Source organism: Capronia epimyces (genome assembly GCF_000585565.1).
Source record: "Capronia epimyces CBS 606.96 chromosome Unknown aczIQ-supercont1.1, whole genome shotgun sequence".
NCBI classification, from domain to species: domain Eukaryota; kingdom Fungi; phylum Ascomycota; class Eurotiomycetes; order Chaetothyriales; family Herpotrichiellaceae; genus Capronia; species Capronia epimyces.
The window spans coordinates 3,292,584-3,315,317 of NW_006912904.1; the positions used below are offsets into that span (position 1 = coordinate 3,292,584).

Consider the following 22,734-nt stretch of genomic DNA (forward strand, 5'->3'; position numbering starts at 1 on the left):
ACGAGACAAACTTGCGCTCTACTTCGGGCTAATCATAGTTTTACCTAGACTATAAATAAAACTGCTGATTACCCATCTCTCTCCAGAACCAGGATTTATATACATAAGTCTACTCGCCCCCCGAACTGCGCATAATGTAACTCGCTTTAGAGGTCTAATGACATTTCCATTGTTCTGGGATCTTGTCGCCTTCTATGATTAGGCTACGGAATTGCTTGGAGGCGGGGGGAAGAGCTTCGATGATACACATCAGTTTTGAGTGTAGCAGTCAGGCCAGGAATGCGGACGACTCTAGGAATCACATTTTTTACTTTCATGCAACTGTGTCTCATTGTCTGTATGAATGGATCCCATGGAGAATCACTGATATCGCGCGGGTGTACTTGAATTGTCTAAAAGCACTGCTATAAAGTCATCCGTCTAGCAAAGCTTCCTGGCTGATACACAACAAGATATGCTGTCTTGCCATCTCCATGATGTTGTATCTCCCAAGCCGAATTCCCCACACAAACCGAATCAATGACTTTGGTGAAGCAGATAGAACAAAAAAAGGGGAGTCGGCAATGGTGTGAGAAGGGAAATAGTAAGGGGAGAAAGGGGGTATCATCGTGCTGTTGTGTCTGTGATCACCAAACAAATTCGCCATCTATCCGTCCAGTCCTGCTTCTGTCCTGACTATTCTCCCATGTTTTTCATTCCACGAGTAGAACACTCAAAAGGTCTATCATCTCTCGTCTTTGGAACAACGTCGATATAATTGTCGGCAGTCATTTCCACCTACGCCAAGTACCAAGTACCAGGAGAAGATGGACATCGAGTTAAATTTCCACCACAGTCAGTGCCCCTGTCGTGCGTGATAGTTCCAACGCACGAATTGAAGAGAACCAACTTGAAACTCAGACGGCAAGTCGCGTTCTATTAGGCTCTGTGGCCAGCCCATCGGATGGAAAGGTGTAGTTTCAACGGTACCAACCCGACTCGAAGGTGATCCGGCTGCAATCGGGGCCGCAAGAGTGTACTCACGGAAGGTAGGAGAATTGTCCAGCACAATCGAGGGCTGGATGATGTTCTGGGAGTCGTCGGGATGCTGGTGCTTGTCCACGTGACCGGTTTCTCCGTTCAGTGGCCGGTCTCTTTCATCATCATCATCCGCGTGGACCACGATGGTACTCGCTTGTGATGAGAAGTGACCTTGCACTGACGGTGATCAGCGTTCTGACAGGGGGGTTGGACGTGCTGTGCTGTGCTGTGCTGTGCTGTGCTGTGCTGTGCTGTGCTGTGCTGTGCTGTGCTGTGTTGGTGTTGGGCAGTGCTGGGCAAGGAGATTCGAGGGCGGTGGTGATGGTGCCAGGGAAATGGATATCCATATTGGGGAGAAGATGATCCTGAACATCAAGTTCATGAAGCATTCATGATAGTACCTTGATGTTGTTGAATCTGGCGTTTGACTTGTTCTCTTGCCCAACGTGCTGCACCGATGGTTCGAGGGGAGAAGTCACGGTTGCTTCGAGTTTCCTTGATGAGTTTGGTGACCCATTCTTGCCGGTAATAATTCGCCAAAGCTCCATCGGGGAAGGTCTCACTCAGGTCACTAGAGAATGTCAGAAATGCTTGTCAATCCGAGAGAAGGAAGAAGACTTACGCGATGATGCCCATGCAAGCTCTAAGCAGACCTTCATTGTGGTTGAGGTCTTGAGCGACAGTCTGCAAAAACTCAAAGATTGGCTGCACATAGTTTTCAAGAAGCGGAGCTATTGTCTTGTCAGTACATCGTCATGAGCCAGCGATTAGAGTTTGTACCTTTCGGTGTGCCCTTGAAGGCCAGAATCAACCCCGACCAAGCATCTGCAATTCCAGAGCGAAGAGACACGATATAATCCAACATGTCGAACGAGACGTCATTCGCCACCGAAACATTATTTGCCTGCTGGAGGACTTGCGCAACAACTGTCACATAGGTCTCGAAATGTACACCGATGCTGGTTGCAATGTCGCCGAATGTTTCCAAGATAGGTGGTTTGAGCGAGTTGGTGAGCTTGTCAGACTGTGATGATGGGTCAGCGTTCCATAGAGATCAAATGGTACAAGCTGTCACATACCCTTAGGTTGTTGAGAAGATAGTTCATAAACGTATCGCAGTACGGTTGAGCCTTGTCTTCCAATGCCCGGACGATGTCGCTGACAAGGCCAATAGCCAAGGAGCACATGTCAGGGGCATCCTGATTACCAAGGGCGTTGTATAGATATGGAACGAATGAGTCCATATATTTGAGGAAATCTCCAACCAACGCATTTGCCAGGCCACTGACGATTTGGAAGATGACTTCGGGGACGGCGGTGGTGCCGGTGACATTGAGGATTTCCAAGTTGATCTGCATGATACGATCAGATTGAGGAGCAATGTTCTGCTCAAGTCTCTGGACAATCGCGAGCAGGACACTGCTCAAGCTAACTTGCAGTTCTTCAAGAGTGATCTTGTCATCGATGCTGACAATCTGCTTTTGCATGGGGATCGTGGCCTCGAGCCGTTGGATGATGACATTTGATAGTTCGGCAACGATTTGCAAGCTGTCATGAGCAGCATTGGTGACGAAACCGCTCAGTACTTCATAAGCAGCTGTTCGGAGCTGATTGTTGGCTCCCTCTTTATCCGTGACTGCGAGCAAAGACGTGACGCTGTCTTGGAAATGCGGTGTAAGTGGATTTGCCGAAGCCCCGTCATCACCCACAAATCGCTCGGTCAGATTTAATAGAGCCAAGCAGCAAGACGCGGCAATCTTAGGATTGGCCATGAGCCCATTGAAGAGAGCAGACATGAGTGGCTGAAGATGTGTCGATGGATCAATGCACTCGGAGCAATAATCGCAGATTCTGCTGAGGGCGTATGCTGCTGAATCTTGGACTTGCACCACCGGGTCTTGCATCATTCCGATCAAAACCGGAAGCGCCTGCTTGACGAGAGGATCCAGGGTTTTGATATCGGGACCGTCCATGATCGCACCGAATGAAGACACCGCAGCGTCTCGCCTAGTCCAGTCTTCGTTTCGAAGGTTCTCTTCGACGAATTCCAGAACTGTGGGGACTATCTCACCACCAATAGTCTGAGCATACAGCTGGAGGCATTGATAGGCGGCGCGTGCGACGTTGTACTCCTCGTCCGCATCGTCCTCAGATACCTTGGTCATCAGCTGAAGCAGCACTGGCACGACCTCCCGGGCCGCGACGCGGGCGAAATGGAAGTAAGGCCGCAGTTCCGTCGAGCCTTCTTGTTGAGCTTGCTGGTTGTCGTCTTCAATGCTAATCTCCTCTTCACAGACGGTACACCAGAATTCGATGGCCAACTTGGCAACGTCTTCCTCGTCGTTCTTCATGCCTGCAATGGTCAAGCCAAACAGGGCCTTTTCCATGTAAAATCTCATCTTGTCATAATAAATGCCCATGATTCGGTTCAGGCAGCCGAACGCTGCGGCTTGGACTCGAGTGTCCTGAGATTGTGTAGCCTCACACACCACCTGCATGATGTAGTTTCTCTCGCCTTCATTCTCGAAATTGCTGCGGATGAACTCGGTTGCATCGCTGAGGGCGGACAGGGCTGAAAGTCGGACATTCTGGTTGGCCTCCTCTTTCCTCGCACCTTGAACCACGGCAGTGAGAATGGCGTTGGAATAGCCAACTAGGGACTCGCGGAGCTCGAGGTCGTCCGATTCACAAATGAAGCCGATCGTGGTCAGACTGGATTGTTTGAGTTTGTCTTCGCCGGCTCCGACATTGTGGACCAGCGTGGGCAGCAGATCAGGCCATTCATTGCGGGGGAGTTCGATGGCCGCAACGGCCGCGATGAGCTGGGCTGCTGACAGGGCGGCCGCGGGTATGGCGCTCAATGTCTTGACGGCCAGTTCCTTGACCTGTCTCTTGATTTGAGGATCGACGCCTTGTAACCACCTCGCCTGGACCTCTCTTAATCGAGTGATGTCACGATAGGAGAAGGCATTTTTCAAGGCCAGACCAGCGGCTTGTCGGACAGGACCGCTGGCTTGTTCGTTGGCAAGTTCGTGGGATAGGATGGACAGGTATTCGGACTATGCGACAGTCATGGGTGGTCAGCAGACGTTCAAGCAGAAACAAGGGTGTTTTCAAGATTTTTTCTCGAGACGTACAAAATTTCCCTCGCTGGCTTGTCTTAGTTGCTCTTCGGCATTGCCACGGATGGTTGCATCTAGTCAAGGTTAATAAACAATTGAACCGCCGGCAGAGAGGCGAAGGTGTCTTACCTGCTGCGAAGGTGCTCTCTAGGACAGCTGTGACATCCATGGTTGCTGGACTGAGCAGCGGCCTGGGAAGGGAGAAAGGGAGTCCAAAACGAGATCGATGAAAGGCCGCACTTTGAAATGGAGGGAAAAATTTGGAGAATAGCAGGGGCCTGGAGTCAAGGAAAGAACGACCGGCGACAGACGAACGCGGCGTGACACAGTAGAAGGTACTCCGTAGTGATGAGGGCGAGGAAGGAATGGAAGGTGAGAGGCGGTGGTTGAGGAGAGAGGACCAAGTGTTTGTGGTGGGTGTTGGTTACGGCTGCGCTCGCCGGTGGATTGTTTTGCAGCGCAGTTTAGGATAGTGGGATGACGGGTCGGTGAATGAATACAATCTGGGTCACTAGAGGGCTTAGGAGGCGTTTAGGAGCCTCCTAGGTCTTCCTCCAGCAATAAAAGTGTATGAGGGCGCTTGCGGGCCTCAGCCTAATCGTCCACTACCCAGCTGCTTTTACCTTTTACTGTGTTGGTCAGTAGTAGCCGCTACAATATGAATGTACTATACATAGTGGACAGAGTACATACTCCGGATGTCCTCGCATACTCGCTACCTACTGAAGGCTCCCCTCCCCGGCCGCCACTTTCCAAATCCTGAGTGCTTCGTAGAGCCTACCTATGAAGTAGCGGTCATCTTCAATCGAACACCGTCCCTTTCTATTCGAGGAGCCTCACTACTCGAGAAAAGCCCCCCATAAGTGTCGATTCATTCCAGCTATTCCGTACAGCCAATCATACCCCTGGCCAAGGTTACAGTCCTTCTGCCTGGCCAGCACCTCCAGCCTCATTTTACATCTTGTGTAATCTTGCCTTACCATGGAACATTGGATGAACTGTCTCCTAACCCGAAGGCCGAGGGTCATAGTCGTGTGATTGATCCGTAACTCTGCTTTTCGCTGTGCCTGCATCGGGCGCCACTAACGAGGTCTGCGCTGACGACCACCTTCGAACAGAGCTGGATGATGGAAGCCCCCCTGGTTGTATCTCTTCATTCAGCCGGTCGACATCTCATCGCCTGCCCCCTCTTCGTCGTCACGCTGTCCGACATCGCTTTCGCCATCTAAATCCAGCACCAGAAATCCCATCCCAGCCTCGTCCACCACCGTGACTGCCCTCCTACCTTCTCTCCCATTGATCTCGAGCCGCGCCGGCTTCAATCCGGCGTGCATTCGGCCTTCTTCAAAGATCTGTCGAACTTCCCAGTCATCTCTTTCCTCGGCTGTGTCGATCGCCATCTGATAGATCCTCACATCTGCAGTGGTAGCAGCCAGAACGAGAAATGCTCTGTCGTCGACAATCTTCGCATCAAGGATTTCCTCAACTTCAGGTATGGTCGAACTGACATCCCTTCTGTCTTCGACTTTCGGGTTCTTCCCACCGTCGAGCCGCATCCGGATCGAGACAACGCGGAAAGCCTTGTCGTTCTTGAACATAGCGACGAGGCGGTAAAGGGAGACATCATTCTGCTCGGGTATGACTCTGATATCCATCCTCTCTGCGACACAGCCCCGAGAGAATTCGAACAGGTAACTGCCGAGTATGCTCTTTCTGAAGGTCTCTGCGACCTGTCCAAACACGATATCGCTTTGCTTCTGCAGTCGTTCGACCATTGCTCCAAGACTTGGTAATGGTTTGCCACCAGACCGTCGTTTGATGTAATTGGTGTAGAATCCCGCGTCCGTATCCTCGTCGATTGTCTCGACATCGCGTCCACCATCTTGCTCGGTGCCATCAAGGGCAACATATTTCTTCAAACGGGTCTCCTTCATCGCACCGCTCACGTATTCTAGCACCATCATGATTTCGCTTTCACCTGTCCACGATTCTCGTAGCTCTTCTGCCCGTTCACTGCCCTCTTCCAAGGCTTCGACCTCACACTCGAATTTCATCCACTTCATGAACGCCGTGAACTCCTTGATTTCAGTCCCGACGTCGAGCAGTAGATCCTCGGCGAGTATGGTCAATGCGTCCACCGTCTCTCTAACCCTTCCGACGACCTTTTCGTCCAATCCCAATTTCGAGCTTGTAGGCCCGTACTTCGCAAGCCCGTCGAGTCTCGATAAGATCGCCTGACATGTCTCCAGCGCGGGCATGAGGTTTTGGCTAGTCATTCTGCGGACAAGGTCAAGACAGTCACCCACCGACTTTTCCCACCTCTTGAGGCCTCGCTCACCAACCTCGTCGACAAGCCACTCTTTGAGGCGAGGAAGACATTCACCAGTGACGGCAAGATGATGCGCGGCATAGACGAAATCGGCATTGGGATCACCTTCAGCCAGCGACTCATCGATGTTGTGCAGGAACCTCGCCGGCAAATCAAAAGCAGCTTTCACCTCCAAACGCAACTGCGTCTGGATTTGTGCAATGTATCGTAGAAGATTTGCTAACCGGGTTGCCTTTCTTGCCACCAAAGGCAGATTCCGACCTGTCTGGGTGATGAAGCTCAGGTCCAGGCTAATCAGGTGGAGGGAGCTATCGGGAGTCTCATGAGGGTTGGAGTGTTCGACGACCACAAACACCGTGGACAGAAAGGGATGACCGCCAAAGCCGACCACATGACGGGTTCCAACTCTGGAACGCAGACGTCCTTCCACCTCGATGGTCCCGACCTCAAAGGAGTCAAAGATCTTCAAGTTGACCGCGCAACCACCCTCTTCAGTCTGCATTCCAACCAAGAGTGCATCGACGTCCCCAACTCCTGACCCTGCCGATCCGGATGAACCGTCCGAATGGAAAATAGCATCGATGCTGGCACGGGAGCTGAAGACGTCGTCATCGACAGCGGCACCAAGGGGCGGGAGAGTGGCGAGTTTTGGCAAGGAGTCCTCAATATCGATTGCGCTTAGTGCCTGGGGTAAATCAGCCGCGATTTGAAGGATGTTTTCCATGTCGGCCTTTAGACCGAGAAGCTGATCGAGCGAGACTTTGGATCCGGACTGGTTGAGACGCGAGCGGATTGTGAGAGCATTTGGAAAGGCGAAATGCTTCGTCCACGAGATCGAAGAGATGGTCGCCGGTCGCACAGGCGGAGGTATAGATTTAGAACCTGAGCTGCTGGCAGGCGCCGCTCGGGATTGCGAAGACTGGGACGAACTGAAACTCATCGTGGCGGTTGTCGGTCCTTCTAAATTCCGAGCCGCATCAAGCCGATGCGCGATCTTGCCGGTGAAGGCGTTGATCAAGGAGACGCTGCCGTCAGCGCAGGCAACTGCGAGAATTTGACCTGGCTCGGTTCATGTTAGCAATTGGAGACCGGATAGTGAAATGACAGGTAGAGGTCGGGCCAGAACAGATCACCGCCTAGCCAGCAGCGTGCCGGCATGAACGAAGTGACAGCAACGACTCGTAGTAGATGCAGTGGAAACAGTAGATCCCACACGACCAAGACATGCTCACAGAAGGCTGAGGACACAGAAACGACCAAACTTACCATCTCTTCTCCAGCTGACAGCCCTGACAAATCCTCCCTGCTTCCTGTCATCCCCATTCCTCATCCGAGTTCTTTTTCCGACTTGCTCAGCAGGTCCAGCATCGTCTCCGTCATGATCTTCGCCCTTCTCAAAGGTTGCCCCAAAGACTCTCTGGCCATTCAGCCTCCAGACATCGACAACATCCCTGCTGTTGTGGCGGTCGCCGTGGCCCGTCGTTGTCACTGTCGCGATAAGATCCATCGTCGGACAGTAGGACACCAGATCGACGCGACATGGCTCGGCGAGTGAACGGGATGCAATTTGATGCATTGTTCCTTGTCCAACCACGTGAAGACCAATTGGAGGTATGAAAAGAAGTCAAGCAAGCCAAGTCCGAGCCAATTCAAGGGCCGGCATTGCCGTCGGGCATCTTACACAAGAGGAAAGTCGTGTCTGGTCGCGACTGATAGTGGCAGAGTGGTCGGTAGAAATCCGCGAATGTTCTGGTCCACGCGCGTCGACGAAGAGCGAGAAGACGCCTCAGGTCATTCAATTGCAGAGCTGGACAAGGACCATTGCTCCTGAACACACTGTGTTGTATAGGTACAGTTTAATAGATTATCAGCAGTAGCTCAGTGGTCGGTCTGTCCGTCTAGGTGAAGTAGGTAGTTGAGTTAATTACAGTATCTCGAGTTGGACGTCTCCATCCCTGCCAAGCTTTTGTTCCCGCAGCCTCAGCCTCAGCCTCCTGCATGTACATGTACATACTCTCTCTTCTTCCTCTTCTTCTGCCTCTTCCTCTTCCTCTTCATTGCATGGCCCTCTGCAACTTCAATCCAGCCTTTCCTTGCTCTGTCTGTTCCTTCAGCGCAGTTATTATCTTTCCGTCTATCATTCGCAGCTCTGCTGGTACCTGTGACCTTCATCTCAAAACTTTCAAAAAGAAATTCGTGTCGTCTTAGCCCATATCTTGATTACCGTCATTTCATGTAAACCTGTCACTTCCAAAATATTCAATATCCCACCCTTGCTGTAGCTGCTAGCGCCATGACTGGGAATATGCAGCCACAGACACTGTGGCCCGTTCGATCAGAACTTGAGCTGGCCTGATAAAAAGAAACGAACAAGAGCAGTGTCAAGGGACACGCAAGAGGTAGGAACTCCAAAAAGCATCAGATTCGTGGTGGAGGTCAACCACCGCACGGCTCACTTTTGCTGGATCATGCCGCCAAGATAACTCAACTCATCAAGAAGTTGTTGCATGCTGGTGGAGTGAGGCAAGCTAGGGCCATCCAGATCCGTCACCCGAGATTGAAAGGCTTCTGTGCGATGCTGCTCGTCTACCGCCAAAGGTGCAATATGATCGTCGGTCGAAGTGGGTTTCCGTGTTGTGCCGGACCCAGCATCTTCAGTCGGCAAGCTGTAATGCTGAAATCTGCTCCAACACAGCTCCGCGTCCTTGGCACTGTCTAAGTCGACATGGGAGCTGGGAGCGGTGGAAGAAGTCACCGAGCTAATGGTCGAAAAGCTGAGTGCCGATGGTAATCCCTCCTGTAGTGTTGCGGAATCGTTGCTATGGCCAAGCTCGTCTTGACACTCAGCTTTCCGTAGCACATTGATGGTCTTGAAACCAGCGAAGTCCAAGTCCACTGCCAGAGGACTGGTAGGGTCGAATTCAGTAGTGTTGCTTGGAGCATACTCTGACCGAGGCGAGAGCATCGTCGTGCTGCATGTCCAGTCGGAGAAACGACTCTGCTCATTGTTGATATGGCTGTCCGTGCAAGATCCAGTTTCAATGGTGGTGCTGGAGAAACGACTCTGAAGGCCTTCAATATCAACACCGAGACGGTTTGAGGGAGAATCGTCCATGGTACTAGGTGGATACGCTGAGGAAGGCGTGTTAGGTAGAGTCGGCAGTCGTTTCTCCAGGTCTAGTGGCACAGGTTGCTTGTCATCGACCGACCTCGGAACTCCAATCTTGAGGGCCGTAGGGGGCCAAACAGGTGTGGTTGTAGTAGATGCCACTTCTGTCAGCGTCTCCAGACGCTGATTTGGTGTTCCTGGTTCGTCGAGTGATTCATGTACCGGCGTCTCCTCCAAAGAAAGCGAGTTTCGCAAGGAGGATGGCTCCCGTGACATGGACCGCTGCCTGCGATGTTGCCCAAATGAGGATAGCACGACCGCTGCATGGTCCACTTCTTCGTCAGACTCCCGTCTCAAAGCGAGTTGCCTGGTCGGTTTGGACGGGGAACCGCCGACAATATGAAGGACTGGCGGCGTCTGCTCTGTGACAGAGCTCTTGGGCGTGGCACTGCGTTCAGACGTGCCATAGCTGACATAGCCTGCCGGATCGTGCTCGGCCGCTCTTGTGCGGCCACGGTCCACGGTCCCTTCTGGACTAGCCATCCGGGGAGATGCCAGAGCTCGAAAGGCGCTAATGATGCCCATTGACCTGTTACTTCCCCGCGACGTGGACCGATTTGGCCTTTGAAAGGATGGTTTCTTGGTCACTCGCATGACTCGTGGTGTGTTAGCACTGCCCGGATCAGACGGGCCTCGGGACGAGGCAGATCTTCCTCTGGTCGGACCAGCCCGGGCTGGGGAGCTGGACAAAGACCAAGATTGCTGAGGTAAAGTGGGCGAGGTATTCAAGCGTGGCAACAATGGCTTCGGTGGCACCGGACGAGGGTTCAAGAACTTGTCCGTCGGATCCATGGTGCGGAACTCGGAGCTGGTCGAACTGGCGCTGTTGTTTCGAGATCGACTGCTGCTTAGAGCGAAAGGGACGTTCAGAACATTGACGAGCTGGCCCGGCAGCATAGGACAAGAGGTTGTGGACGGCTCAGCGGAGTTGTGGAATTCGAGATCGTCGTTCAGCTGGTACTGCAGAGAGAAAAGGAGACGATCAGGAAAGGTGCGCGCAAGAGGGGACTAAGGCATGCATACATAGTACCAATAAGTGCCACCCATCCTGAGCCCTCCTTCCCTGGGAACGCCCGATGGTTGCAGGTCACCGTCGCAGATGATGTTGGAAAAGCTATGACAGCCTGACCAATGCTCCGGGCCCGTGCGCGGATCGCGTTGCATGGGATACGGAGCGGAGAAGTTGTCCCAGGAACCGTACAAGGTTACCGACCGGGTCGAAGGAGGGGTACGACTGTTGTAATCATTCAGCTTGGTTTCGTGAGGACAATGTCAAGATCATGCACATACACAAGGAAGGTGATGAGCGTTGTTGGTGCCATGGTGGCATTCCCGGATTAGGTGAATTGGAGACGCCCGAACCAAGACCGAACTTTTGGATATCTTCCAGCCGGTTGCCTTCACAAAGGATACCCTGTGCAGCAGCCACCGTTGGTGAGCAGAAAAGTAGAGGGCCAACACAAACGCCGAATAAAAGCGATCGACAAAGGTAAAGAGGAAATCGATAAAGGACAACCACAACACAAGAAGACCCCAGGCTGGCAGGTTGGACAACAGAGTGTCTGGCGATCGGGTCCGGTCGATCGAACAGGTGCGTCCGAGGGAGATATAGGCAGGGACCTTGTACTCCGTCAACATATGACACCAGAGATCCGCCAACGCCACGCGGTTGTTGCTCAGAACGGATGCTATTTCTGCCCTGCACCGGGAACCGAAGCAGGCCTCAAATCATCGAATGCTGCATCATAAGCGATGGCGACATGTTTGTGAGTCCAGGTGAGATCTGGAACCATGCCCAAGGCCGAGCTTTGCGCTGCTGAAACCGGAGCGGATGGGTACCGTCAGGTCTGAGAGTTCGAGTTTCGGGTGGTTGCGCGTGTTTGAGAAAGTGGCCGAGTCCTCAGAGCAATGCTGACTCGTAGAGAGACCCAATGGAAGGGAAGGAAGTGATGTCAGGCGCTTGATGATGGTGATTGCAGGGCTGAGAGGACAGGGAACGGGCTCTATGGGGCCAGGCGCTTGCTGCGGTTTAGTAGGTGGTAGAGGAAGCCTCGACGGGACACAGAACGAGTGGACGTGAATGGACGATGGCACGTATTAAAGGACGAGGCGACACCAGCAGCGAGCGAGATTGCAGGTTAGAGGCACAAAGGCAGAAGAACGAATGATGGAGATCACGACCCGACAGAGCAGCACAGTAGTAGTATCAGGCTTGTAAGATGTGTAAACCGGCTCGATGGCAATTCGGCGCATCGACTACTCCGTACGCCCACTGGTGACTGTGGTCCCTGTCCAGTGTCCATACTCCGTAATATTAATCCATTCTCCTCTCTGTAAAAGGCAAGAGGGAAATCAGGGTCTGGTCTTGATTGTCACCCATCCATCCTACAAGCTCATTAAGCGAACGTGTGGACCCGGCCATCGCTCCCTTGCTGCACGGTGAAGACTCGAAGTCGATCGGAATCGGAGCTAGGAGGACGAGGACAGGCGAGGGCTAAGAGGCTGGGGCCGGACGCCAGCGTGTCAAGTCAGCTGAAGTCGGGTTGGCCGCTGGCTGAAAAGGGAAGAAGAGAGGTGGCGCGGGATCTCAGGCGGAGTAAAACAGGGAAAAACAAGGTACAAGGCAAAGCCAGTGGTGAGCTGAGCCGGAGACCCTGCGGTCGGGTATCTACTGTACGGATCCTCTGTGCAGCCCACAGCGTGGAGTACAGAGTACGTACTGTACCATCGAGGTGGCAGCTGGGAAGGACAGGAATGGGATAGCATTGGTGGTGGTGGTGATGGTGGTGATATCAAACGAAATTGACTGCCTCTTCAATCAAGATCCAATTTTGGACCCAGCACAATTTATTGGCTCGGCAATGATGCGTCCTTCCCTGCTCGGGTCTAACACCATCCTAACACCGGACATCGAGCATACATACCTAGTGCAACTTGCACGATGTGTGCACTCCGTACGCAGTCAACCGGAGTACTAATAAGGTACCTACTACCTAGTAGGTTCCTAGGTACCTTACCTTCCTGACCCTAACAGATTAGCCGCCCCCCGCCCTCCGCGACCTCATCGACCGCGAAGCAATTTTGGCTGCGATTGCGTGCCGCGGCCAATTTGCTTAGGTTGAATCTGCCTTGCTAGGGGTGGATTCCGGAACCACAACCAGTGAAAGAGCTGGCACAAAACACACCCACGCCTGAAAAAGGAGCACAGAGAGCGAAGCAACACACAAGCACCTAAGGAAAATGGAGACGAGACCTTTCGATCATACCTCACTGAACACCTACCGAGTACCTGTACCTCTGAAGAGACACTTTCCCCGGGACACCTGAAACCGAGGCGCGGCCAATGAAGACCTACATATGTCACATACTTTGTAACATGACCAACCCGATCCTCCATACCTCAATGGTTCGACAACGGCTTGCCTCACATCTCTCTCGGCGTTAACGACACAACGACACACAGTGCGTGCCCGTGCCTGTGGCTGAACAGAGTCGCCCTGCGCTTGGAAAGGACTCCGGATGGCGCAGCACTCACCTGCCGGGTACGGACTCCGTTGCGGTCGACGGTCCCTTTTACCCCAGGCCTAAGGCCTACGCCCTCTTCACGGTGATGAGAAGCCTGTGGGCTTCGTATTGGTATCCGTACTCCAGGGAGACTCTGAAAAGAACGGAGACAGTACAGAGTACTCCGTACATACTCCGTATTATGGCAGTATGCTCAACATGATGGCGATTGAACCCAACTCGACCCGCCCCACGTGTTTGGAGTGTCGGTGGTCACTCCTTTCAGCTAATTACTGACGGAGTATAGAGCAGTCCTGACATCTACACAATTCCCGATTGACACTTCCGTGACACTGCACGCACGTCCTCCCTCACCCCCGATCACCACCACTACTGCTCTGAGTTCGGTTGTCTCCGACCCTACCGAAGCCATCCCCACGACGCACATGCCGCGTGCCATTCTTCAGGTGAACAATTTTAGACACCGTGAGTCAGTCGTCAGAGAAACCGTGCCTGGGCTGTATCCGTACATTTCCAAGACAAGGCTGGTCTATCATCATGTGATCTATTAGACATCCAGTGTGGCTGTTCCTGGTATTGATGGTAATACTACTATCAAATGAGATCTATCAACTAGGGAAATCATATCATTCCATCTCCAGACTCTCTTTCTTGTAGAGCCAGCGTCAGTACTAAACAGTACAGTTCAGTTAAGTGGTGTTCCCCTGCCCTTACTCCTTCCTAGGGAGCCTTCCTTGCTCAATCGTATTTAGCCATTCTTGTTGTTGCCGCCTTCCGTGACCCTTCAATACTCATAGCATTGTGTTATACAGCCCGTCGATCATGTCTGCGCACCACGGACCCCAAGCATACCTTGAGCAATCCCTGTGCCGTAAGTTCCTGGCCCTCATTCCCCGTCCAGGGCACCGTGTCAACCATATCGCGAATGCCGTATTGCCCAGAAAGCGCATCGTCCAATTCTGTCAAGTTCTCAGCCGCTTCTGGCTCCCGCCCGACTTGGAAGAACTGGATCCCGACTTGCCACGGCTCTGCCCCGTACGAATCCAACTTTTTAGCCGCACTCACAATCACCGACTCGACATCGTCGCTGGGCACGCCGTCGGTGATGACGATGATGTTGAGCGGCTTGACCGTAGCGTCGTGACCGTGGGCCTGTCGTTCAAGCGACTCCGCCACTTCAGCTAGATACGGCTTGAGAAGATGGTTGAGCCGCGTTCCCATTGGAGTGCCTCCCAGCGGCCGCACGCTCTGGAACAGATTCTGCACGGCCGCAGTGGTGGTGACGTTGGTGTACCCGCCCAAGCGCGAGTTCGTAGGGTTGCGGTGGTTCAGAAAGTAAATGTCGATCCCGTCCGCGTCGTGCGTGGTGCAGATCGGAGCAATCGCGCTGATCGCGGCCGCGGTCTCTCTCCAGCTCCGCCCTGCCATGCTTCCGCTGTCGTCGATCAGAAAGACCGTGTCGAACTCGCGTAGGAAAGCGTAAGGGGAGTCGTCGGCAACTTGCATCGGTGAGGCGAGATCTGCTGGGCTGTTCGGGGCTGCCGAGTATGGAGGGGGCGCTCCCCTCGTGTCGTTTGCGGGTGGCGGTGGTCTCCGAGTCGGCGTAGTGGTGGCGGCGAAGGGGTTGCTGGACATGGGTCGGCCGATGGGCGATCGGAAAGAGGGAGACGGTCTTGCGGTTTTTGATGTTGGGGATGCTGCTCTTGCACTTACTCCTGCTGGTGTTGAGGCAGATGCTTTAGACCGCTTGGTACCGAATTTGCGAAGAATCTCCATGGTAGAATGGCGGGTTTGCGAGGCCGAAGAGGTTGAAGAGAGAGAATGGAAGGAGGCAGGAGAAATAAGGACGGGGTCTTCCATTTTTGAATGGTGTGCCAAATATGACTCTTCACAATCAGAGTTCAAGTTGGGCAGTGAAGGAAGCTGCCGGCTGGTTGGATACGTTGGTTGGTTCGGTACAGTAGTTTGTGCCTGGTTGGCAGTGGTGAAGGAGTGAGTCAAACAAGAAAATGTTTGTCTTTGTCTGTGTATGTGGAAGTTAGAGTCAATCAAACTCCACGGTCACCGAATGGCTTTATATGTTCCCACTGTGACCTGTATGGTGAGTATCACAACACCCACACCACCACATCTCGTCAGGTCCATGGCCGCCCTCGTACAGAGTACTGCCCTCTCTCACTGCCCTCTCTTGATGCGCCGCAAGTCTGCCTGGATGGCGCCGTACATGCTAGGGCACGCTCAGGAAGGTTCGCTTCTACACAAGTGGCAATGATGGAACACAAGCCAGACAGGATCTAGCGAACAGCCTTGTGCCTCAGGAGCTCGCCCGACCCCGGCCCTAACTCCGACCCTCATTCTCTACGAACCGGCAAATCATGAACACTATTACACAGCCCGCCACACCCACTCATGATTGGTCAACCGCTGAGGCCGAGGCTCCTAAGGCTCGTCTTATTGGTGGTGCCACAGCCTGAGCCTCCTTGGCTCGCTTCCCCCGTGACCCAATCCACCGCTGCACAGCCTCAACTCGCCTTCCCACAGCCTCTCTGCCCCTTTCATCTGCCAAAGCTTTCACGGCTACGAAGATGGATCGTATAGTACGTATGATGCGCTCTCTACTTACAATCGCTACCCATCACAAGGCACAAGGCAGATTCAGGGTGCCCCCAGCTACACGTAACACTGCTCACCCGGTCAAACCCCTTAGCCCTCCAGATCCGCCACACGTCAGAACAATGGCAACCGTTCAGGCATGGGGGAATCCCCATCCTCTATCCTGACCACAGTCTCAATTGAAAAATGCAACTCCTCGCAAATCAGTAATGAGTGATGAGTGACTGGCAGTATATGTCCAATCCCAACCAAGTCCTCCTCGACTCTCCCTCCAACGCCATGCAATGTGGATGCCGTATGCATATTCAGCCCTCAATGCGGTTTCATGAATTCTCGTCTCATCTCGTGTCGTTCGTCCAGCTGGTTTTATTCGTGATTCGTTGGTGTCGGATGTGGGTTCAGGGCAATACAAAACACATCAACAACTCTTCCTCCCAGGCTATGCATTTGAAACTCCAATCTTGCGCCATGCTGCATGCGACGTCACATCCTTCAGTGCTTGGCCGCCTTTGCTCCGTGTAGCTGCCTGTGTTGACAGAGTCTCCTCATAGCTCCAAAGCCCGAAGAGTTGAACCATTCTTCGTGAAGGTCTCCCGGATCAATGACGCTTATATTTCTGCCCAACACGCCAGTCAGTATACCGCCAGCACCAAGTAGATCACACACCAAAAGAGAATGGAATGCAAGATTCCAAAACCTACCTCATCTATCCTCCGGAGGTTCTTTTTGTCCAGTGTATTACCGGCACCCATGAGTGTCTGCCCAACCGCCTTCGTGGCCCCAATCGCCGGGCGCAGGATGATGGTCGGGCTTTGTTTCAAGATGGCCTTTGCTGCCCCCTTCGCATTACCACTTGCCATCACTTCTCCTGGGATTGCCACGATCGCATCCTTGGCTATCAGCAAATCGCGTTCGAGCGCCCCGTACGCGATTCTCAACCCTTGTGTGATGCCGATGGGCTGATCGGCGTAGAGGGAAATCTGTTTAGTTCCCTCGTCGTCGTCCTCAGGATCGTCTTTATGCTCCTGCGTGCCCAACAGACCTTCTGTGTTCTGAAGCACTTGTTGTGTACCAATTGCCAACTTGGCTCCAAAGTTGACCAACTCGGTGGCAGTCGTTTTCGCAAAGGCCAGGGCCCCTTTTTGAATGCTCCGAACAATTCGACCGTCTTTGCGGTATTCGCGAATCGGCACAGTGATGAGGTCTCGCACTCCGCTGCTCACATCAACCAGAGGCCGGATAGGGGCCAATCCAGCAAGGACTCCAGGCAGCTGGTTGCGCCTCACGTCGGGTGTCCAGACATTGTTCAGCATGATCCCGAGTCGGTCGAAGCCAGACACCCCATAAAGGATGACTCTGCGCAAAACCATGTCGGCGCGGTCAAGCACAAAAAAGTTCATGAACTCGGTGGTGCGACCGGAACGAAGCCCACCATAGTCCACCCTTTTCGGTTTGAAATCAAGCTTCACCGGAATGGCATTCACTTCCACCCGCTGTAAAAATGGTGGGTTGGATGGCCCGGTGGAGCTCGGGCTGCGATCATCTTTGAACTCGAAGAATCGGCTCATAAAATCCAGTGCGTCTTGGTCGACATGTAGCCGTAACGGCAATACACTGACTTTGAGTACCATCTCCGAGGCGGATAGATCGGCTACCGGCCTGACGTTGACAATCTCGATATGTACCATGTTGGTTCCCACTTCCCGCTCGCCAGCGTCTTGCATGTAAGTGGCAAATTTCTTCCAGGTGGACGTCGGCACATGGTCGAATATCTCCAGTTTCTTGACCCGAATGTCGACTGAGCTCTCAACCTCGCCGCTGCTGGGCGGGAATGCCACAAAGTCCACGGAGACTCCCTCGAGCTCAAAGGCCATCTTGTGGTGCTTGCTTCGGCCGAGCTTGAGTCGCTTCTGACGCGGGATTTGCCCAGAGTGACGACGAGAGGTGGTAGCTGTCACCGTGGTCCCGGTAGCATAACTGCCAGTCTCGCTGACCATGTCATCAATTTCGTGATTGATAGCGCTTGCCAATTCTCGGGGATCTTTGTTTGCCGGAATCCCAATGTATATTGAATTGAACAAGAAGTCTCCAATCACAGACTCATCGTCATCCTCGGCTCCAGTATTTCGGCTGCTGCTGCGTGGTCGTCTTGCCATGGCCTTGGTCTCAATATCTTTCACTGCCTGAGATATCGTGTCTCTGGTCGATTGCCAATCGTACCCATCGAAGAGATTCCAGATGACATGGACATCCCTGACTCGGACTTTAACCGGGGAGCGTTCGAAAATCGCATCACTGGCAAGGCTATATGTGTTTTGAGACGAATTCCACCGATGCGCAGTTCCACCAACCGATGTCTTTGGGGCAAAGTGATCCGTCCTGAAATCCAATATGCTGTGTACCATGGTTGTTTCGTTCATCTCCTCGAGATCTGGACCTGTAGCATCGACCGGTGCTATATGAAGCGATTCGGTAATCGCCGAGCGACCTAAATCGGACTCCACATGGCTTGCGGTCATCTCATCGTCAGCATCATCATCAGCATCCGCATACATGTTTGTCATGTATTGGTTGTCGTCCTCGTCATCGCCGTACTCATCCTCGTAACCGGAAAACGCCTCAACAGCTGTACCGCTTGCTGCTGTAAGCCCGAGTTCCGGCCCTGGCTCGGACACAAAAGCGTTGCCTGTGAAGGAGGCTAGCATGTCCTGGATGGGAAGGACCTCTGTACGAAACTTGGCGACCGTTGAAGGTGGCGTAGGAGGTGCTATTCCACTTAGAATTTGAACCATGGTCTGAGTCGAATCAGCGCAGGTTTCGATGAAGAGGAGATTATTGCGGAACTCAATGTCAAACTGAGTCTGTCCAGCAAGTTTGTCTTCGACAATGTTGACAATAGCGGAAGCAGACGACATTGTCCCCACTGGCACGAATCCAGCTTTAGTTAATTGCTGAATCTGATCATTCTCCTCGAAGTACAGCTTGTGATCGACATTGGCGGAGTCTTGTCCAACTGTTGAGGCATCGTCGATGATGAGTAATGAAGCGCGTTTGATGTCTAGGTTATTCGTCGATCCGCGCTTCGAATTTTCATGGCGTACAACAGCATCAGTCAAGACAAAAAGGCCCTTTGCCGGACTACGGTCCGGGTTAAGTGCTATAGCCGAATCTCGGAATGCCAGGGAGAATCTGATCTTCCTCGCAAGGTTGATGGCATCTCCATTGCCCGAGGATGCCGGACTTGAAGGGTGCGATGCCGGATCTTGTTTACCGGCATTGTCTTTGGCATTAAGACGGTCAACCAAAGAAGCCAAGGCCATCAGGGTCGGGACTTTATATTCGACGCACGTGTTGGAAAGTTTCATTCGAACTGTGGGCTCCATTTCATCCGCGATGAAGCGGCACATGAACATTGGGGGTGCCATAACCGTTTTGCTCTGAGAGATGACTTCGCCGATCAAAATATCACCGTCACTTCGTGAAATGGCCCAGCTGGTGATCTGAGCTGCGGCAAGAGAGGGCAAATTGATGTGAGCGGCCTCGATGAGGTCAGCTTTCAGCCGAAGAGGTCCAAAATCTTCGTCGATGTCAAAGCGAAAATCGAACTTTTTGACAAGGGCAAAGCTAAGGACGCCCGGGCGATCGTCTTCAGGGAGATATTTGGCGACTGAGGAGAGCTTCGAGATCTCATCTGCAACCTTTGTAAGATGTGGAATCCAACCCAGACCAGCGGCTCCAGCTTGGAGGTCGCCGATAGTCAGGCGCAACACTCCGCCCTTCCGACGTTGTCTGAGTAAAGTATCCACCATGATATCGTCGTCAGGGTCATACTTGTCGCTGGAAGGAGTGATCAGAGACAGAAGTCGGTCTAGATCGTCGTCGTTTGGTGAATTAGAGTAGTGCGCCTCAATGTTGCGGACTTTGGCGTAGATGTCTCCACGAGAGGTCGAATCTGTTAGAAGTGGTCCCTCAATAGCTGCACCATCAATGACCAACTTCACATTGTTTTCGCGATAGACTGTTTTAATGGCCGAGGTTTTTATTTGGACTGTGGATTCGGAGCCGGTCAAATCGATCACAGCTCCCGAGATACGGATGTCTACCTTAGGTAGAGGTGACATCGGATCGCTGTCTGCCCGCGGTCTCCTCTGAGGGTCGTTGAATCGTACCGTTCGTGTTCGTCTCAGTTCAGAGGTTGTAGTAGCAACTGCCCCTCTCACCGTGTTGGTTGATATTATGGAGTTCCCCAAGTCCAGCAAGGAACTCAGCCCGCCGCTTCGGCTGAGGACATCATCAATTACCAAGAGGTCTAGCACAACACGAACAGGTTTGAGCTGCACGTCATATCGGTTTCTCGATATAGTTGCTAGAAAGTCGTGCGGCCTCAACATGGAGCTCGTCGCAATCGAATCTCGGACGCTTACCGAATCCACAAACGATAGGACTTCCGTTGTACCGTGAGTCATTACGATCTTGGAGATCGACAAGCGCTGGCCGCCTTCCGGTCCAGACAGAGGCACGAGTGCTACTGTAGCAAGAGATAGCTTCAGAAGAGCAGGATCAGGAGCAATCATCGCCTCGACTGTTTGAACAGCCACTTTAGTTGGTGGCTTCTTCGGTACTGATGCGCAGAAGTCAAAATCGACTCGCTGAATGGTGATTTCAGGGGGTGTGGCTTTGGGAGTGGAAAGCGGTGAGTTAGGACCGGAAGCCGTGGTGGGAAGAGCTTCTGAGATCGCTTGGGTGGCTTTCACCAAAACTTTGCAAACCACAATATCCAGGTCGACTGAAATTTCTCCGATGGTGACGTTGAAGCCATTCTTTGGGCTTTCAGCGGGTTGGGCTTGGAGTGGAGAGCGCAGGCCGCGAAGGCGAGAATCGCTAAGAAATGTGCTGCTTGTGCCTTTCTCAATGCCTGAGCGACTCTGATGGGGGCCAAGGGTGTGAGATGGACGCTGTGACAGTCCTGGCCCTCGGGTCTCAGTCAAGTTTGCATGATGATGTGATTCAGGAATCTTCAAGCACGCGGTGTCACACCGTAAAATGCGCGTGCGGAAATAGGACGCAACACTGCTCTCAAGTACAGTCTCACCACTGTGTACCTCCGGGTCAACGATTGGCCGGCGCTGTTCTGGAACTCCTGCCTCCACACTCTCATCGATATCAACGGCTGTATGAGTTGGTTGCTTCAAATGCCTTTCAGGATCCACCGGAGGCTGTGTGTGTTCACGGTCGCTTTCGGTCTCCATAGCAGTTTCCGACCAACCCCAACCACCAGGCATTTCAATCTGTCCGCTCACTGCGCTCATATACATGCTCTCAGCCTCATCGTGTGTGAACATTCTCGATTCTGCTAGATTCTCAGACCGCGTATCTTCGGACTGTACAGGTTGCGTAGCATCTTGGTGCAACGACTCCAACAGTTCCTGTGCATGTGCTCGGTTGTCAATCGATTGTATTTCACCGGACAAATGTTGCAGGATTGGCAGTCTTGCCGGTCTCTGTTCTAGCAATCCCAGGTCGGAAAGAGCAGCATCGTCGAGTCCAAGCCCGGATGCAGAGTTGCTCGACGGAGATGACAGTTTGGAACGATCTGACTGCTGGCTCAGGCTGGCACTGCTGGATGTGATATGATCGCTGTTATCGCCATGACCCCTTGGGTGTGAGAGTCTGGGCCGTAACTTAACCTGTCTCGGGGAACTAAACCCAGAAAACTCCGAGAATGTCTCGGATTCTGACAAGACAAACAGATGTAGCTCATCGACGGTGACTGACCGCCTGAGATCGGGGATCGCATCGGCATTACCTGTCTGTGCCAACGGCTCTACCGATAGTCTTGCTATCGACAGCATGAACTTTGTGTGCTCTGTCGGTATGCCTTCAGACAGCGAAAGATCCAGCTCGAGAACAACATTGATGTCCTGCGCCTTGACGGATAAGCGGTCTGCCACTCCTTTCAAGAAATTGGCAACAAAGGTAGGCAGAGACAACCCTCCAGGCATGCCTAGGCCAACATCATCGCCTGGGGCGGACGACACCGACTCATGCATGTATTGAGATTGAGACTCTAGTGCCGCTTGGAGCTCTTCTCGTTCATCGGGAGACTCATCTTTCAGAAACGAAGTGGCCAAGTCTTCAGAGGTCGGGATGACTTGCGACAGTTCCAGGTGTCCTCTAGAGCGATCATGCGAAGCCCGACCGCCTGGATCGTGTACCGCAGGCGAAGATAACCGGGGTAGGTTTGCTCGGTCTGTCTTCCTGAGCGCGGATCCGCCTTTTGAACGCCATGTATCTGCTTGGCCGTCTGCTCGCACTCCAACCAGTATCTCCACGCCTTCTACTTCGACTTCGATGCTGGAAATATGTAGATCTGCGGGGAGGGTGAGGCGTAGGAGCCTGATCGAGGCATGCGCAAGGGTAAAGGAAGGCGGTAACTGGAGGACATCTATGAGCCGGTTCACTTTGATGCCGACGTTCTTCAACTCGACAACGGTCCTCTGACCCCAGGTGAGGCCAAGGTTATCAAGATCGAGTTCGTCAGACTCCAGAAAGTCGAGGCGAGTAAGGGCATATCGGAGCAGTCGCTTCTGGAAATAGGATGGAAGGAAGTACGACATGGCGACGGGGGATGTGCCTCCTTGGCCTAGAAAGTGACGATTATGGAAACGAGGTGTTCATGTTGAAGGGATCAGATGTTGTGATGGACAAACAGTGACTGGATGGTCATCGGAGAAGATCCCTATGGCGGGGGGAGACGGTGCCAACAGTCGCTTCTCGGCGATGGTGGCAATTGTGTCTCTATCTGATCAGAAGACGTGAGACTCTCTCAGTGGACGACAGGCACAGAAAAGCATGGTATATCTGGCATTGCAAGATATGTAGGCCGTCTCCGTTTAGTCAAACGCAGGCGCGGTTGACGGAATGGGAGTCGGGGGAAACAGGCAGATGGGACAAGA

General features: G+C 52.9%; 5 protein-coding genes across 5 annotated transcripts; all 5 read right to left on the minus strand.

Moving 5' to 3' along the window:
* Positions 1–1,398: 1,398 nt before the first annotated feature.
* On the minus strand, positions 1,399–4,311 carry A1O3_01210 (uncharacterized protein; the record flags this gene model as incomplete). Its single annotated transcript, XM_007731358.1, has 6 exons — positions 1,399–1,591; positions 1,643–1,751; positions 1,801–2,044; positions 2,100–4,079; positions 4,158–4,216; positions 4,272–4,311. 6 exons carry the CDS (start codon positions 4,309–4,311, stop codon positions 1,399–1,401), a joined length of 2,625 nt encoding a protein of 874 aa, XP_007729548.1.
* A 988-nt stretch (positions 4,312–5,299) lies between these two features.
* A1O3_01211 (uncharacterized protein) lies at positions 5,300–7,978 on the minus strand (the record flags this gene model as incomplete). The annotated part of the gene is made up of 2 exons (XM_007731359.1): positions 5,300–7,530; positions 7,738–7,978. 2 exons carry the CDS (start codon positions 7,976–7,978, stop codon positions 5,300–5,302), a joined length of 2,472 nt encoding a protein of 823 aa, XP_007729549.1.
* Positions 7,979–8,923: 945 nt separating this feature from the next.
* On the minus strand, positions 8,924–10,962 carry A1O3_01212 (uncharacterized protein; the record flags this gene model as incomplete). The annotated part of the gene is made up of 3 exons (XM_007731360.1): positions 8,924–10,600; positions 10,664–10,874; positions 10,931–10,962. 3 exons carry the CDS (start codon positions 10,960–10,962, stop codon positions 8,924–8,926), a joined length of 1,920 nt encoding a protein of 639 aa, XP_007729550.1.
* Positions 10,963–13,969: 3,007 nt separating this feature from the next.
* Positions 13,970–14,941, minus strand: A1O3_01213 (uncharacterized protein; the record flags this gene model as incomplete). The annotated part of the gene is made up of 1 exon (XM_007731361.1): positions 13,970–14,941. One exon carries the CDS (start codon positions 14,939–14,941, stop codon positions 13,970–13,972), a length of 972 nt encoding a protein of 323 aa, XP_007729551.1.
* A 1,469-nt stretch (positions 14,942–16,410) lies between these two features.
* On the minus strand, positions 16,411–22,395 carry A1O3_01214 (uncharacterized protein; the record flags this gene model as incomplete). The annotated part of the gene is made up of 1 exon (XM_007731362.1): positions 16,411–22,395. The coding sequence occupies one exon, from the start codon at positions 22,393–22,395 to the stop codon at positions 16,411–16,413; it is 5,985 nt and encodes a 1,994-aa protein (XP_007729552.1).
* Positions 22,396–22,734: the final 339 nt, after the last annotated feature.